We start from the raw sequence: 15,383 nt of genomic DNA, 5'->3' as shown, positions 1-15,383 counted from the left end.
GGAGACAGTGTATAAATAGCTCCAGGACTTCTGCCTGAATCAGAGCCTGAGTAGAGAATTAAGGGGTGAAGGGGGAAATCCTATGCTTTTCAGCCCTAGCCAACATTTGTACCTTCATTTTACTTTGTACCTTGATGTAATTAATAGCCAACTTTATACATATTCGTCTGTACTATACTGCCTGGTTTTCTGAAATCCTTTATACTGAGATGCATTTGTTTTCATCTTTACCTACAACACATGAAAATACTCAGTTGTTTTTTTGAGACTCTAATGGAGGAGGACAATTAACTTGTAAGAAACACATCATCAGATTCATGATGGCTTTGTGTCATGCCCACTGCCTATCTGTTATTCCTTCACTGTAATATTGTACACGCCAAAATTGGTCTCTTGGCTGATAAAATTTTAGAGGAATTTTTTCTCTGTATTATTTTTATATATTATATATATATAATAAATATTTCTAATTAAAAAAAAATAGAGGAAGGGGAAACTCTGCTTCATAGGAAAAAGCAGCAGCATTCCTTCACCTTTTGCACCTGATCTGTTTCTAGAGAGAAAACTGCAGGTATTTCCTTCTGGAGAAGAGATTATAGCCAGTACAATCTTTAATAGAACCTTCAAGCTGTTTGTGATTTTTCTTGTAATCTGTTTGACAGTAGTGAGCAAACCTGTATTCACCTTACAGAACCGTACACCACAGCACATCTGCTAATGGACCTCTGCATGCGCGGCAAGTCTTCACTTGTGTCTTGCATGAAGACTGCAAATGTCTGATTTAAAGAAGTTAGTGGTGCTGTTCATGTGGGGCAGGACAGATTTGCCGTGCATGTCTTAAAACTTCTTCACTAATGCAAAAAAACCCCACATAAAACCCTGGGTGGCAATGTCATTTTACTGATAAAACTGCCTAGATCAAATCTGTATCTGGTTCTCTTTGCTATACAGTCTCTCTCAGAATTACTTCCCAAGTCCATTTGTTACTTCTATGAAAGTAAATTTGAAGTATGTTGACTTGTTGGACAGAAAATGCTACATATCTCTAGCACTGTGAAAACGAGGCTTAAGCCTTGTACACTTCACGTGCCAGAGCTACAGCAGTAGCGTTGACCACTATCATCTCCTTGTCGTCTCAAACAGGTGCCTGTTGAATTTTATTAATTCAGTGAAGTTAAATTTATGTTCTGGTTTTTAAACTGAAAATCAAGGCTAACAGTTGATCCTGCATTAACGAATAAATCATTACTTTCACTCCAGAAAAAGTGGGAACATTAGTATTTTTAACCTACCTATAGATAATACATGCACTGTTCCTGCATGTGTCGCAATTAGCCGTGTCTTGACCAGTCCGATATGAAAGCCTACAAAGACAAGAACACAAGGTCATTAAAAGGCAATTTGTTTTAACATGTTTTTGCCTTCTACAAGTCTTTTCATAGAAATTGGAATGTAAGGATTTTTTTTTTTTAAACTTTCATATTGAATACAAAAATCTAGCCACTAGGAAAACAGGATCAAAAATAGCACATTCAGCTTCACTGAACAATGGGAAGATGAAGTTCTTTTAGCAAATGAGTCTTTAATGACTTCAAGGAGAAAATAAAAATTTATTTCCATTATACTTTTGTAAATTGAAAGGGAAAACAACAAGGAAACCAAGTTATGTGAACCTCTTTTTGCATAAAGCTGCTGTGTACCGAAGTGGTGAACCGTCACTGAACAGACACGTTTACAGCTTCCACGGAGGTGACAGTGCTGGTTTGCTTTTTGGTTTGTTTTTTTCATGCTTTCTCAAATACGTGAGGCTTTTCCTAGTTTTCAGTAGATGTATAGAACATAATACTGAAAAGCAGCATCTATTTAGAAAGCTTGTGCCTCGGTGATGAGGGATGAGGACCTGTTGTAGGGATATTTATGTCTTAAAAGGAAGAAAATGCCATTTAAATAACATTGCCTGTACTCACCTAGCCTACAGCTATTCTTCATCACGTTTTTGTTTGAAGTCTGTAACACCAGTGTCTCTTAATATACTTATATATTGTATCTGACAATTTGACAATTCTCTCCGGTCAATTTGAATTAAAAAGTTGGTTTTTTTTCAGGTATGCAAGTACTTTTTTGTACATAGAAATTTCATTAACATGCATACATTAAATTAAAGGACACAATTGCCTACCTATCAATATGGATGTTTTTGCATGCAAATGAGTTTAAAATGAAAATTCCTAGGTCAGTATTTATAAATTAGTAGTTACTTTTCTTTGTAAAATCACAAACTTAGAATCTTGTAAAGCCATTTTCAGTTTGTGCTAAACACAGGCTAGTATCTGCAAAGTTTCTCCTTACCTGTTTTTAAAAGAAATGGGGAAATACCTCATCTGTGGGACTTGGAAGATGCAGAAAACAGATGGGGCCAGGATTACTTTGGGGGATCTTCTTCAGTCAGGTCCCTGCAGCCTGGGACCTTCCTTACCCAAACAGATCAACCAACTGACCTCAAATAATTGTGTTGGCTCTGCTTAACAAGGGCACCTCCGCACCTTCCCTGCCCTTGCTGCAGGGACAGAGCATCTTCTCTGCTTCCCTGACAATGTAACAAAAATGAAAAATCCAAAATTTCGAAGAAGTTGACTTAATTTTTATGTGACAAAATATCAAACCTACGTAACATGAAGTATTACTGGGAAATTATACACAACATTTAATATGGCTGTCCCTAAGATGGAATATCAGCATTTCTTCAATGCTGCAGGTTATTTATAAGATAAATAAAGAGAAGGATCATCTGGTCCTGTGTCACTTTACTATTTTAAAGGTTTGAATCCTGGCTTAGAAGTTTGTTACAACACTTAAAAATACCTATGAACTTGAAGGCAGAGAGTGAATCTGAAGTCTGTCAGACCAAGCTTGTCTGCACAGGTGACATTTCTGCTTCCACTCTGATTACTTTGATTATCAATCGTTCAGGGCAGTGTGATGGCTGAGTGCTCCAGGCCTGTGAATACAGCTCCTTGGCACAGCAGTAGCTCAGACAGGAGTTCAGAATAGGGGGAATCTACTTCTTTATAATAAAAAGACTTTTTTCCCTTCTGAAAGCAAAATGCAAGGTAGAGTTCCTGCTGTTCTAAGTGTTTGTTATTTGAACAGAGCTTGAGACACTATGGATCTGCAACGTGGTATCAAATAGTAAGTCAGTGGCCTCAAAAATACCTTTTATTCAGAGGAAGACACTCAAATTACCTAGATTGTGAAATGTTAACAAAGTGACAAAGCCAGATGTGCAAAAACTTCTACAAAGCAAAGCTTCTATATTATGTATGGGGGACGGGGACGGGGACGGGACACCAGTACTCCTTATATTTGATTACACTTGCTTATGTGCTCTAAGAAGGATGAAGTAGTACCTGGTTTTCATTTTGCCTTTTAAAATCTTCCAGAAGTTGACATTCAAATTGTCAACACACTATTAAACCTGGTCTTGTAAAGTGTTTTTTTCCAAGCTATTGATCAAATACTAAAAACTCTTTCTGAAGACACAACATTTAAAATTTACAGATCGCTTGCTGAAGGCCTTTATTTACCGAGGACATAAAAGCTAGTTAATGACGGCCTTCGGAGCACAGCACAATTGTCTGGGTGCCTCTGTACAGGTAAAGGTAGAAACACTGTGTTGGGTGCCAAGTTGCTGTTTGTTTGGTTTTGTTTTTTTTTTTTTTTTTTTTTAAATTATTATTATTTTCCAGTTGGGACATTTTCATTCATCTTTGTATGCCTGCAAATTACCATTCAAATTAGTTAATTATCTGGCTCATGGATTAACAACCTCCTCCTCTCTGCCAGTCCCTCCTGTTTCTGCACAGTGCTGCAGGGTTTATGCTGTTCACGTTTGGCCTGCCTCTCTGCTCTGCTGTTTAATAAATAATATAAGGGGTTTTTATTAAGTTTTTCAAAGTCCAGTGTTTACAAAAAGCGTATTGTAGCATACAGGTAACTCATCCTGCTAATACCTGTCCCCTCTTATCCTGGATTCTTCTAAGATGAGCTCTGTGATGAAGAGTGACAGTGACATGTTCTTTGTAGAGTTCCTTAGAAAAACGCTTGGTTGTATTTTAGGGACGTGCCTCATGCTCTGAAGGATTTGCTGTAAATGAGAGAGGCTTCTGGTGCTGGTTGTAAGAGCAAGGTGGCCAGGTCATCTATTCACAGTGAATCTTGACAAATCCTTATTCCCCACCCCCCTCAGTCAGGGTGTTTGAGAACCAACCATGGTTTTCACTGTGGGACTGGGAAGAGGTGAGAATTTTTTTGTTTGAAAGAAAAAGGGAAGATGAGGTGTATTCCTGTGTGTGCTGAAAACTGAGTGGGGGAGAGGAGGGATAAATCAGAGCCCCCCAGACAAATCTGCAGTGGTGGTGTATCCCAGTCAGAGCCCACTCAATCTGGCACAGAACTTAGAAGCACTGCAGCAAGAACTCATACGGAATTAAATGCTCCAATAAATACACTGCCATATTAAAAAAAGAAAACATACAGGTATGCCTCTGAAGCCTTACCTTCCTTGTATGCCTGTATGCTCACACCCGTAAAAGACAAGCATGTATATGGTCGCTATTTTAGTTACTATGATGGGTTACCAACCAGTTTCCACCAGCACCGTTCACATCTTAACAAAATAATATTTTAGTTGTGATAAACTCACCGAATGCTGGTCACCTGGTTGGTGAATTAGCAAAAGCCATACTCTGTTTGGTCTTAATGTGGATGTGTACCAGTTTGGTCATGAGCTGTAGTCCTGCTTCCATAATTTGCTATGTTTTCGACAGCACATTAAAAATAAGGTATCAAATAAATTTAGATTAATGAACTGTCTTCCTAAAAATTGAGTTTTCAGTGTTTTATTTAAATCTGTTTCCAAAACATATGATGATGTTTAAAGGCACAATAATTCCAGACTTTCAAACATAAAAACAAGTATTTCCTTGTTGATGGTGTAAGGCAGACTCATTAAGCTGATGAAAATGGGCCTTTGATGTAAGTATTTAAAAATTACATGATTTTTGGATGATCAGTTTGAAATCCTGATTCGTCAGCTGACACATTCAGCACTGCTTGGTTTTAGCTTCATTGTCATTCACAAGCTCTACTGTTTACAGCAACAGATTTCCCCCCCCCCCCCCCCAGTCAGACGTAATTTTTGATGAACTTCTCTTAAAGCATCATTTTCCTTTTTGAATGTTTTTAGCTTTTCAGAGGCGATTTTCTTTTAAAACCACAGATTTAGTAATGTTGTCTTCTCAGAACCACTCTATCGGGCTTCTTTGTAAGCCCCAAGAACACCACGTGGTATCACAGCATTTGGTTTCCATAAGGCAGTTTGATAGCTCTTTAGCCAGGACTGTGTTACATGAGTGTTAGTACAGTATAAATTCAATTACTTCTACATAAATTAAACTCTTCATGAAAGGATTCTGTTGTTGATACCCCAGGGCTTTGGACTTTCACTTTCTGGTTTTCACATAATTATCTGCAGAAACACTTGTATGGAATTCCTTTACTTCATTCCAGCAAAGATTTGACTCTTGGCGTAGCATTTCCGTGTAAATCTTAGGCAACGAGGTTGATTTGCAATGCAGACTTCCAGAAAAATAGTTTCCTATCAGTGTCAACTGCTAGAAACAGCTTGTGAGCTCAGTCTGGATACCAGGCTCAGGAGAACAGAGTTCTGGGTGAGATGGAGTATTTTGAATAAGCTATTTTTTCCCTTCCCCTTAAAAAAAAAATAAAAATGTAAGGGTGTTGCAGTGTAGAAGAGGTCAGGCTAGAGACCACTAATGTTTTCCTTCATTGGTAAACCAGTTAATATTTTTGATAAGAATAAAACCTGTAAAATACAAAGTTTTTCACAAAAAAAATCTCTGTAGCAATATTTGATTTTATTTTTAAAGAAATGAAAGTTGGCTTTGCTCTGTTTTAGATCCAAAGTGGAGTGTTACGCTTTGTACTGAGTGAGATGCCTGGGAGCCAGCAGCTCCCCACAAGCTGCAGCTCCCGCGGGCAACATACCTCACAAAAATAATCTCAGCATTAAGCCTTGTCGCTCATTTTACCAATCCTAACATCTTGATTTTGGGAATGCCTCGTCAGTTGAAGTGTAAGAAGTGTTACATTTATATAACTTGCTTCTGTTTCCCTTTTTTCACCCATTCCTCAGAAGGCCAGGCTGTGTCACGGCACGGTTGTGCTGGCCCGTCTGTGTGTATGCTGGGGCACCTCTGCTCGTGGGGATGTGCCCATCATCCCTCATCGCTCTCGGGAAGAAGAAAATCCATCAGCCTTAAAGTGCAATGGAGATCTTGTCCTGTTTGGTACCGAGGTGTGACCAACAGCTGTGGTTGTTGAACGAGAGGGGGTTGATGTTGCCCTTCTGGTCGCTGTCTCTGTCTTCTGGCCCCATTCTCCTTGTGCGATGTGGTCCCTTGGGTGTGCCCGTGGGCTTCTGGACGCAGTTTGGCATGTCCGTGCTGCAGTGCGCAGTGTTCTGGCTTCAGGTCTCCTGAAACTTAGAAAATTTGCAAAAAAGTCTCTTGCCGTTCTGTCTGTGGAAATGGCAGGCAAGCAGCTGTGCACCATGGCCAGGAAAGGTGTATGGATAGTGAAAGGGGAGAGTAACTGCCTGTATCTTCCAGGACAGATCTGCCGGCATCCAAGTGGGTGAGATGCAGCTGGAGGACTGCACCTAGCATTGCTGCCTTCAACAAGATCATTCTTGACATCAACTTCTGACTTCCATGAACAAGACCCCACCAAATCTAGCCCCTTCCCCGGGGGCAATCAGCAACTCCCCATTTTTACCTCAGTGACCATAGTAAGAAAAATATTCTAGTTTAGAGTTGGAAAAATATTTATCATGTGGATGCTGAAGGAAATCATTTGGTTTATTATGTTGCTTTCTGGAGGATTGGCTAGAACCTGCACTATGTTACAATTTTTTTCCCCAAAAAACCAGACTTAAGTATGATTTTTAAAGTATTATTATTATTATTTGTTTATTTTTAAAGTCCTATTAACGTAGGAAAGTAAACGTGGTACTGTTCACTCCTGGTTGCCATGCTGATATGCAAGAAGAGAACTGCATGCATGTACTGGAATGTTTAATTAGCTCCCTTGGTATTAAAATCTTTATTATTATTACTTTATTATTACTATATTATTACATATATTATTACTATGCTTCATACCCTTTTAGCGTCGAATGTGTTTTGATACAGACTAACAAGCAGTCATTTCTCCAATAGCTTCATTCTTTGGTACCTTACATCTTGCACGTTCTGTTTCTGTCTGGACGTACACAGATGGGCATGGTTAGTCTTGTGTATTATGTGGGGCTGCTGCATGGTCAGGTTCTGGGGAGAGGATGGATCTAGGTTAGTTGTGTTGCTGTATCTGCATCTAATTGCCGGTGTCACGTTGGGCAGGATATCTTATCTCCATACTCAGTTTTTCACGTATGCTTGCTATCTACATTGCATATTATTTTCAGGAGGCTTTAATTTTATTGCATTTCTGTAGGCGTTCTTGGCACAACCTGAGCTTAACCTCAATTAACACTTCCAAGTATTAAAATATTATAATGAAGAGGAACCATTTTGCTGACATGGACTGGCAGTAACTAATAATAGGCTGCAATTTTCAGAGCAGCCTAAGGGAATTACACCCTCTAAATCCCTGTGAAATGCAGAATTTGTGCACCTGCTTGAGGCTTATTTTGAAAATACCAACTGTAACATCAAAATCTTTGCATTTGAGTAGTTTTTTGCTTGTATAAATTAGAGACCCCATTGAGCTGAGGGAGGGAAGCTTAGATTATTTTATTTTTCTATTGTTCAGTAGGTAGGTAATGAAGAGGCACTAATTCAAGTATCTTGGACATCTATTAAAAACAAACTAAGAAAAAAAATCTTACAAAGCCATTTGGAAGGATAGATCTGTTACACCTGGATGTCTTCCCTTATCTGCTGGGATGTAGGGAAGACTTCATATTAAGTGAGTTACTTAATGGCATGATTTTTACAGGAGTGGCTGTGCTTCGGAACGTGTTTATGCTCTGATGGTTATGTTCTTTAGATGATATTGATGTTCGTCACACTTTTGATGCATTGCCACCAACAAGGAAGATAAACAGACTAAGAATTTTTTTTTTCTGTTGATGTTTTTATTAAAATATAGTGAAACAAATTTGCCACTTTTAAGGTGGCAGCAGGCCTTTGAAACGGTTTTGAAGTGGCAGTTCTGGCTGTGCTGAATAGCTGAGGAAGTGTAGACCATGGTTCTCAAGTCTTTGTATAATGGGTATTATATTTCCATGCCTGGTCTAGTCCTGCTGGGACTATTTATAGCATAGCTACCCATACTTACTATTAATGTAATTTGCCTTTTGGCAGAATAATATGACTTCATTGTCACATGTTTTAGTTGTCCTTATGACATGAATAAGTCATGTTTTAGCTACGTAAACTGCAGGAAAATCACTCATATATGTTTTGCAGGTTACGATGAGTCCTGCTTAGCCATATAGGCTTAGTCTAACCTAGGAAGGATTGCCATTCTAGCCCATGGAAAGCCTTGTATAAACGTATCTGTATCAGCAAAATCATGCTTCTGTTGGGTGAATATCTGCCTCTAGTTCCTTTAAGAACTAAGAATATTCTGCCATCAAACCAGCAGGTTTGTACAGGTATAAAACATCTCGGGTCAGCCTTTGGTTCACATATAGGTGTTATGAAAAATCACTTGCCCAGTAGAGCAGTAGAAAAATTGTTTTAGCCTTACCGCTGCTGTGTTTTCATTACGTTCATAATTACCAATTAGCATTTTCATTTATAGATGATAGTGGTACAGCCTGATAAAAATCAAGAATAGTGTTGTGCTTTGAGCAATTATCTTCAGGCTTCTTTATTTGATGTCGACAGCTGAATGCAAACATTGAATTGTTTGATGCTTTTCAGAGGTATGTTGGGATTTTGATGGTTTTTTGGGTTTTTTTTTTTTGCTTCTCTTTGGCTTTCACTTAAAGATTTTTCTTTTTTTCCCCACTGTTTGTTGGCATTGCTTATTTGGTTCCCCCAGTACAAAACCTGGGAGCATCCTTGCTGTCAGTAAACATGGGGCCTTAGTTGTGTTTGAGAGGATCTGTTCCCTTCTATGTGCCAGAAGTAGGGGCTAGCTCCACCAGCACGGATCTCCTCAGACTACTCGGAGCAGCTACAGAAAGAGGTGCTTCAGCGTGACCTGCATCAGATTAGGTTGTCTTGTGTTAAGCTTAATTATATTTGCATTAGATGGGTTCTGCTACAGTTACAAGTACAAGCCGGCTCTTCGTTACTGCTCTGTAGCTCTTTAGAGAGACCCAAGAAGGGCTGCAGAGCTGTCACGCTGTCTCGTACCTCCAGCACTGACACCTCCACCTGGCTGGAAGCTGTTGCCTGACTTTCTCAGCGAAGTCACATGGACTTGTAGCCAGGATCTGCCATCATAGTGGTTCTTTCCTATGCTGCTCTGAATTTATCAGCCAGGTTTTTTGGGAACCATTAACATATTCAGCAGCTGCAGCAAAGCTCAGTGCCTGTGCACCAGAGCACGCCTGCAGAAATCCTACGGTACAGAGCTCAAGCACAAGCCAGTTTGCTTCTGGAGTGTGTTGGGAGCTGGGGAGGACATACTGAGAGCCACACAGGTCTGAGCGATACCAGCTGTGTGCCCCTGATCTGAATATCACAATGCCGGAGGTACCTGGCTACCTGGAGGCAATGTTACCCTTTCTTTCTTAGCATAGATCCCCGACAGTCAGCATCAGTGGGGTGCTTTTAAGTAGTTACAACGTGAGGATTAACTAAACCTTAATGACTACAGTTTTCCTCTCTCCGAGGAAAGCAACAGCCCGTGAGTGGCAGGGAGCACGCGAGGCAGCCCGCAGCCTGGGGAGGTGCGCAGTGGCACGGTCGGAAGGACCACAGGTCACTCAGTACTGATCAGTCATTATGGCCATCAAAATAGTGGGAAGGACCCTAGTTGTCATGTTGGGTGCAAGTATGTTTTAACACGTGTGTGTAGGGATGAAAACAGAACCAAAAAACCACACACAAAAAAACCCAAAAGAAACACTGCAGAAATGCACAAACTTATTTTTGATTTTCTTTTTTTTAACTGACGGCAAAGGACAAAAGTAGAAATCCTCTGATGCTCTAAAATAATATCACAATCTTACTTCCACTTTTTTCCCCCTGTCCTATTATTACAGGGCTGATGATATTCATTTGGTTTCTGAAATACTTTGAAATGTACAGCTCAATGGTGACATTTTTCAGACTGTTTCCAAGACAGTAGTTTGTTGTCTTTAACTGAATCCTGACAGTTGGAAGCAGATGACTAATTTTCTTTTTGAGGTATTTGCACTGTGGGCGTATGGCATGACTCCCAAGACAGCAATTCAAGTGCTTTCACCCCGTAAATACATTTTATATTATACTCAGGTTAGTCAGGGAATGAAGTGTTTGAAAAAAAACCCCAAACCATATTTCAGTAGGGTTGTCTAGTGATTTCAAAAAAACCACTGAGAATGGAGAGAATTAAAAGTATTTCAAGTGAAATCACAAAATCTTATAGGAATTAGGTGCGTACAAGGTCTAGCATCTCTCTTGAATATTTGTGCCTCTGTTGTCTCATCAGAAAAATCAGGAGGGTAATTAAATTGTCAACTCTTCATATTCATAATAATTCATGGAATTTGTTTGTTCTAGCTCAGAAGCAACTGTATTGCTGGCATATAGTTCTTAGGCCAAACACTTCCAGTGGGTTATTGGGGAGCACACTCCAATAGTTATGCTGAGATGAAGTCTGTCTCTCTATCCCTTGCATTCTACATCTCTCAACTGTGATTTGCTCCTGACCTCAGAGCATCACTACTCAGATGCCCTGAGACTTCTGAATCTGCAGCTCATCATCAGGTCGGCTGCACCCATCCTTTTGCTGCAGCTGCACAGCATGTTAAACATTTGCCTTCTGAGTTCCCATTGCTCTTCCACCCCCAAATCCACCTAATTTTAAAATTAATTTCTTCTGCATATATTTTTTGGGACTAGCTGGGGCGATGTGTTCAGTGGTGTAGTCATCAGGCAACAATCCCTGCCTGCAAGCTTGTGCCCTCACACCTCCCTGTAGCGCCTTCCCTGAGCTGAACAGTTTCTCAGCTACACAGTGATCATTCAACTCCCTGCACTGTGGCTAATAGCCCTTCGTCAGCCACAGCACAGAGACTCATAACTGCACAATTTTAATGCAAATGAAATACTCTCAACAGATCAGACCAAAGGGTATTTCATAGGTCTGAACTAATAGTGCGTTTACAGATGAATACCTGTATTAAAACACAACACCTTGGATTTTGCTGGACTTGAACTTTTAAATTAAGAAGGCTGCTCACAGGCCATGTTTCTGTACAGGAGGGAAGATAGGAGAAAAAAGAAGTCTGCGGTATTTTTTCCTAATTTCAAAGTGATTGAGATTTCACTGCAAGCTCAAATACTCAGCGTTACATATAGAAGCTCTTATCAGCTTCCAATAATAACTAGACCAGCCATACTATATGCAAACCAAAGAGCTCATTTAGAATTCCAAATATTACACAGTAGTATAATACTAATAATATGGATTGCTGGTCACTGATTTTGTGATTGTGTGGTACTTGCAAGAACGATGGGGAACCGTATGGAGAAAAAAAAAAAAAAAAAAGAGTAGGAGGAACTCTGGAAGCGCTGAACTCTTTTTCTGTTGTAGCTTGAATAACTCTTTGCAAGTCTCGGTACTTTCCATTTTCTCATTTCCTTAAATAATGGTAGCTTGGGAACTTACTGCAGTACAGCAGATTCTGTAGAGCAGCAGTTCGGCATTGGCTTAAGCTTTGCACACAGATGCTCAGAAAGGTCCCATCCCTGGGAATTTTTTCTGAGCTTGTACGGATGACAAACAAATAGACAAATTTCCTTGCATTTACCCAAGAAATTATCTAAGTCACGCCAGGCTGAACTGTTCCAGAGTGTAAATTGCCTTGTTAATGTCAAAATACCTCTGCTCATCTCTACAATTCAGTCGCTCGTGCAGACGAGTTACTAGACCACACTCAGCTTCTAGCACGTCTTCTCAGGATATTGGAACAAACAGAAAAAAACTGTAGTAGAGCCAATACAGTGCTGTCTGTCCTCTTATGGTTTGCTCATGCAGCAAGTTAACATATTGAAAAATGTCCTCCGTCATCATCTTATTAGTAAAAGAGCGCTAAGCACAGCTGGGCATGTTTGGAGAGATTTCCAGCCTCCCTCTGAATGGCACTTTTCCTTCTTGGCTGACCTGTAACACAGCTGATCCCCACACTGCTGCTCCATGAGATGCAAAACCAAATCACCACAACAAACTGTTGCAAAAAGCTCAGAATTATCCCGGTTTCACTGAAGTATTTTATTAAACTGCTGCTTTTCTAAGTGTTTGTTTGTAACACGGTGAAAAAAGGTTCCATGACAGGGAAGAGTAAGCTAGCGCTGACTGCAGACGGTGAATGCGCGCCCATGCCTGTGCTGGACTGCTGGGCGTATCTAAACTTGGGGTTATCTATTTGCTCATCTATCTACAAAATTCCTCTGTATTTGCAAAGTTCAAAATGAAGCCATTGAGAGCTAAGAAACAATACGGACCACTTCAGTTTTTTCAAGGTCTGAGCTGAGAACAGTTCCTGGATTTGTAATTAAAGCAGCCAGCAGCGATACAGAGGAGGATGATCAGGCACGTGCCTGGGAGCTCCTTGCTTAAAAGATGTTTTCTTCCAGTTACTGAAACAGTCCACAGATATTTGAATCCAGCTCAATTCCTCATCATCTCCAACGTTTGCTTACCTTCAGTTCCCCGAATGAGTTTCACAGGAGCTTTCTTAAGACTGAACTGCATGTTTACGTCTTGATTCTGGAACCCTGGGGGTAGTTAGGAGGCTCCACAGTTTAAAAACAAAATGCCTGTCTTCAGACAAGTCTTTTGACTAAAATTGTCCAGTCAAAATCGATTTTTCCCTAGTCAGGAGAAGAGGTCAGTATCTTTGTGTAAGCACAGGGGCTCAGAAGTGGGTGTCAATTAGGTATCTGGGGATTAATCTCTAGGTGGATGACAGTGTGCAATACAGCACTATACAGCTCATCCTGCCTCATTTTTACGTGACTGGATAGGTACCTGGCTCTGTCTCTTTGGATTCTAATACTACCAACAATCAAAATGCAGTTATTAAAGGATTATTCTAATTGTGTAAAGTGAAAACTGGTAATTCAGCACCTAAATAACATCCCCTTTAAAAGACTGATTTAGCAGAAAAACTCTCCTCGCAGGTATGTAATTTGGACAGCTTGGTGACAGTTGGAAAAGCTTCCCTTACGATCTGCGGTAATTCATACAGCTATATTTATCAAGAATGTAGTCTCCTTATGCTTTCTTTTGTAAAAAAATTGATCACTATGAGACTTCACCTGTGTTTCCAGATTTGAATTGTGCAAATTTGTTTTTATTGGCCTTTGTGTCACTGTATCCAATCCGATGGAAAAGTCTTGAACCTTAATTTCACTTCAAAGCCTGAAGTGCTGCTGAACCCAGCTGAAATGGGGAGGTGTGGCGGTGAATGGTATTTCACCTTGGTTTTAAAGTCTATTCAATAGCAACTGGATATAAATCAAATTATTTTTGAATACTTAAAATATTCTTTTAATTTGAATTGTGCCCATATAGTATATGCAGATAAACTGCTATAACATATTAGCAAAATTTTCTGAGATTTAGAATGTTCCTAGTGTCATTTTTATTTTTGAGAAAATAGAGTAAGCATTAAGATCAAGTAATTTTGCTAAAAAGATTGTGTCTCTGTTTGTTTTCTGTTTATTCCACATACTTGTTGTTGCTAACAGCTCACTTTCCCTTTTCATTCATCATCATTTGCTGCTGAAAACCTCTTATCGCTATATTCCTAACAGAGGATGTTTAATAGCTGTAAGCCATCGATGGCAGTAGGGTTATTTAGCACCGTGCTCTTTATCTTAAATGTTATAGTATCTGGGTACTCTGAACACCTGTTATATATATTCCAGGAATGTCTGTGAACTCTGAAAGTTTTTCTTTTTTATCCACTCTGACAATTTGATCTGAAGCTTTGATTATAAGCAACAGAGTAGATTTGTCCAACTCTAATGAAAAAGCCTATCCAAAATATAGATCTCGTGAAGTTTCGAAGGTCTGTAAAATACCATGCTATTAGGTACATTACCTGCCCTTGAAGAACTAACTCCAGATTGTTTTTTAGTGGTCTAATTCAGAAAAAGTGTAATACGAGGTTAAACCTTGGGTGATGCTGCATCTTTTACCTTGAATGATAATGGGTCTTTGAATGATCAATCTCATATAATCAGCTTTCGTTTGGAGTTACTGAGATTTTTAAATAAGAGGGCTCAAGTGTGGTCATGTGGACTGATAGCAGGTATTGAAATAGTGTCTCCATTATGAAACACGTAATTTTGGCATAAAATGAAACTGTTCCAGGGACGGGGTATGTCGAGCTGCGAGAGGCATCAATGTGTAGCGTGCTGCTCTGCCACAGCTTGATTTGTGCATGGAGGCAATGCAGAAAGGCGAAGGCTGCACTACTGTTTTACAGCTTGGAAACCCAGATTACTTATTGTGAGGGCAGCTAAATGGACTTTTATGGTGCCTTAATACTTATCCTGCTTTCAGGGTAGGGTGAGCGAGCATCTGAGTGATGGCTGAGGGATGACCTGTAACTGGGAAATGAGCACAGGGCGAGAGGATAGGATCTATCAGGGGTCTGCGTGCAAAGAGTTTGTCTTAAAACTGCTTTAGTGATTTCACGGAAAAGCATAAATGATCATGGAATGCTTGTTTAGTGTGACACAGATCTTTTGGGCAATGATGAAGCCTGACAGTTTATCTATTAGTAATTAGAATTAACTGTGTACTTATAAACAGAGAGGGAGTAATTATACAAACGGCTGCAGGAAGAGAAGGGTGTTTTGTTGCTGTTGGAACTAGAAAATAAAACCTGCCACTACAGTAGTCCAATGCTTCACTCCTAAGACTGATCTTTGTGGAAACAGCAGAGAAAATGGCATGCATGGATTACGATTTGAAATAAAAACCACGCAACCATCCACGGGCCCAAGGACTGGAAGATCCATAAAGCACTGATTTCTGTAAAAGTTACTTCTTTTCCTTGACTAAGGAAGATGCATCCAAGGAGATTTCTTGTCTTTACCTTAGAAAGGTGAATTGTTACAATCTCCAAG

General features: G+C 39.7%; 2 protein-coding genes across 7 annotated transcripts in view; one reads left to right on the top strand and one right to left on the bottom strand.

Annotated features, from left to right (window-relative positions):
* DOCK1 (dedicator of cytokinesis 1) overlaps window positions 1–15,383 on the top strand; it is a 317,964-nt gene that overhangs the window by 114,828 nt on the left and 187,753 nt on the right. The window lies entirely within an intron of this gene.
* The window catches only part of INSYN2A (inhibitory synaptic factor 2A), a gene marked incomplete at its 5' end in the record, with an annotated part of 58,273 nt that overhangs the window by 13,110 nt on the left and 29,780 nt on the right, over window positions 1–15,383 (bottom strand). For 2 of the 5 annotated variants that reach the window (XM_080403106.1, XM_080403109.1), the window contains one exon: window positions 1,293–1,364. In XM_080403106.1, coding sequence (XP_080259232.1) covers window positions 1,293–1,364 — 72 coding nt within the window. Of the gene's footprint in view, window positions 1–1,292; window positions 1,365–3,335; window positions 12,417–15,383 lie in introns of those variants that run through there. The other 3 variants (XM_080403107.1, XM_080403105.1, XM_080403108.1) reach the window with 3 other exon arrangements.

Source organism: Falco punctatus, assembly GCF_963210335.1.
Source record: "Falco punctatus genome assembly, chromosome: 9".
Taxonomy (NCBI): Eukaryota; Metazoa; Chordata; class Aves; order Falconiformes; family Falconidae; genus Falco; species Falco punctatus.
This window is presented reverse-complemented; position numbering and strand designations above follow the sequence as displayed.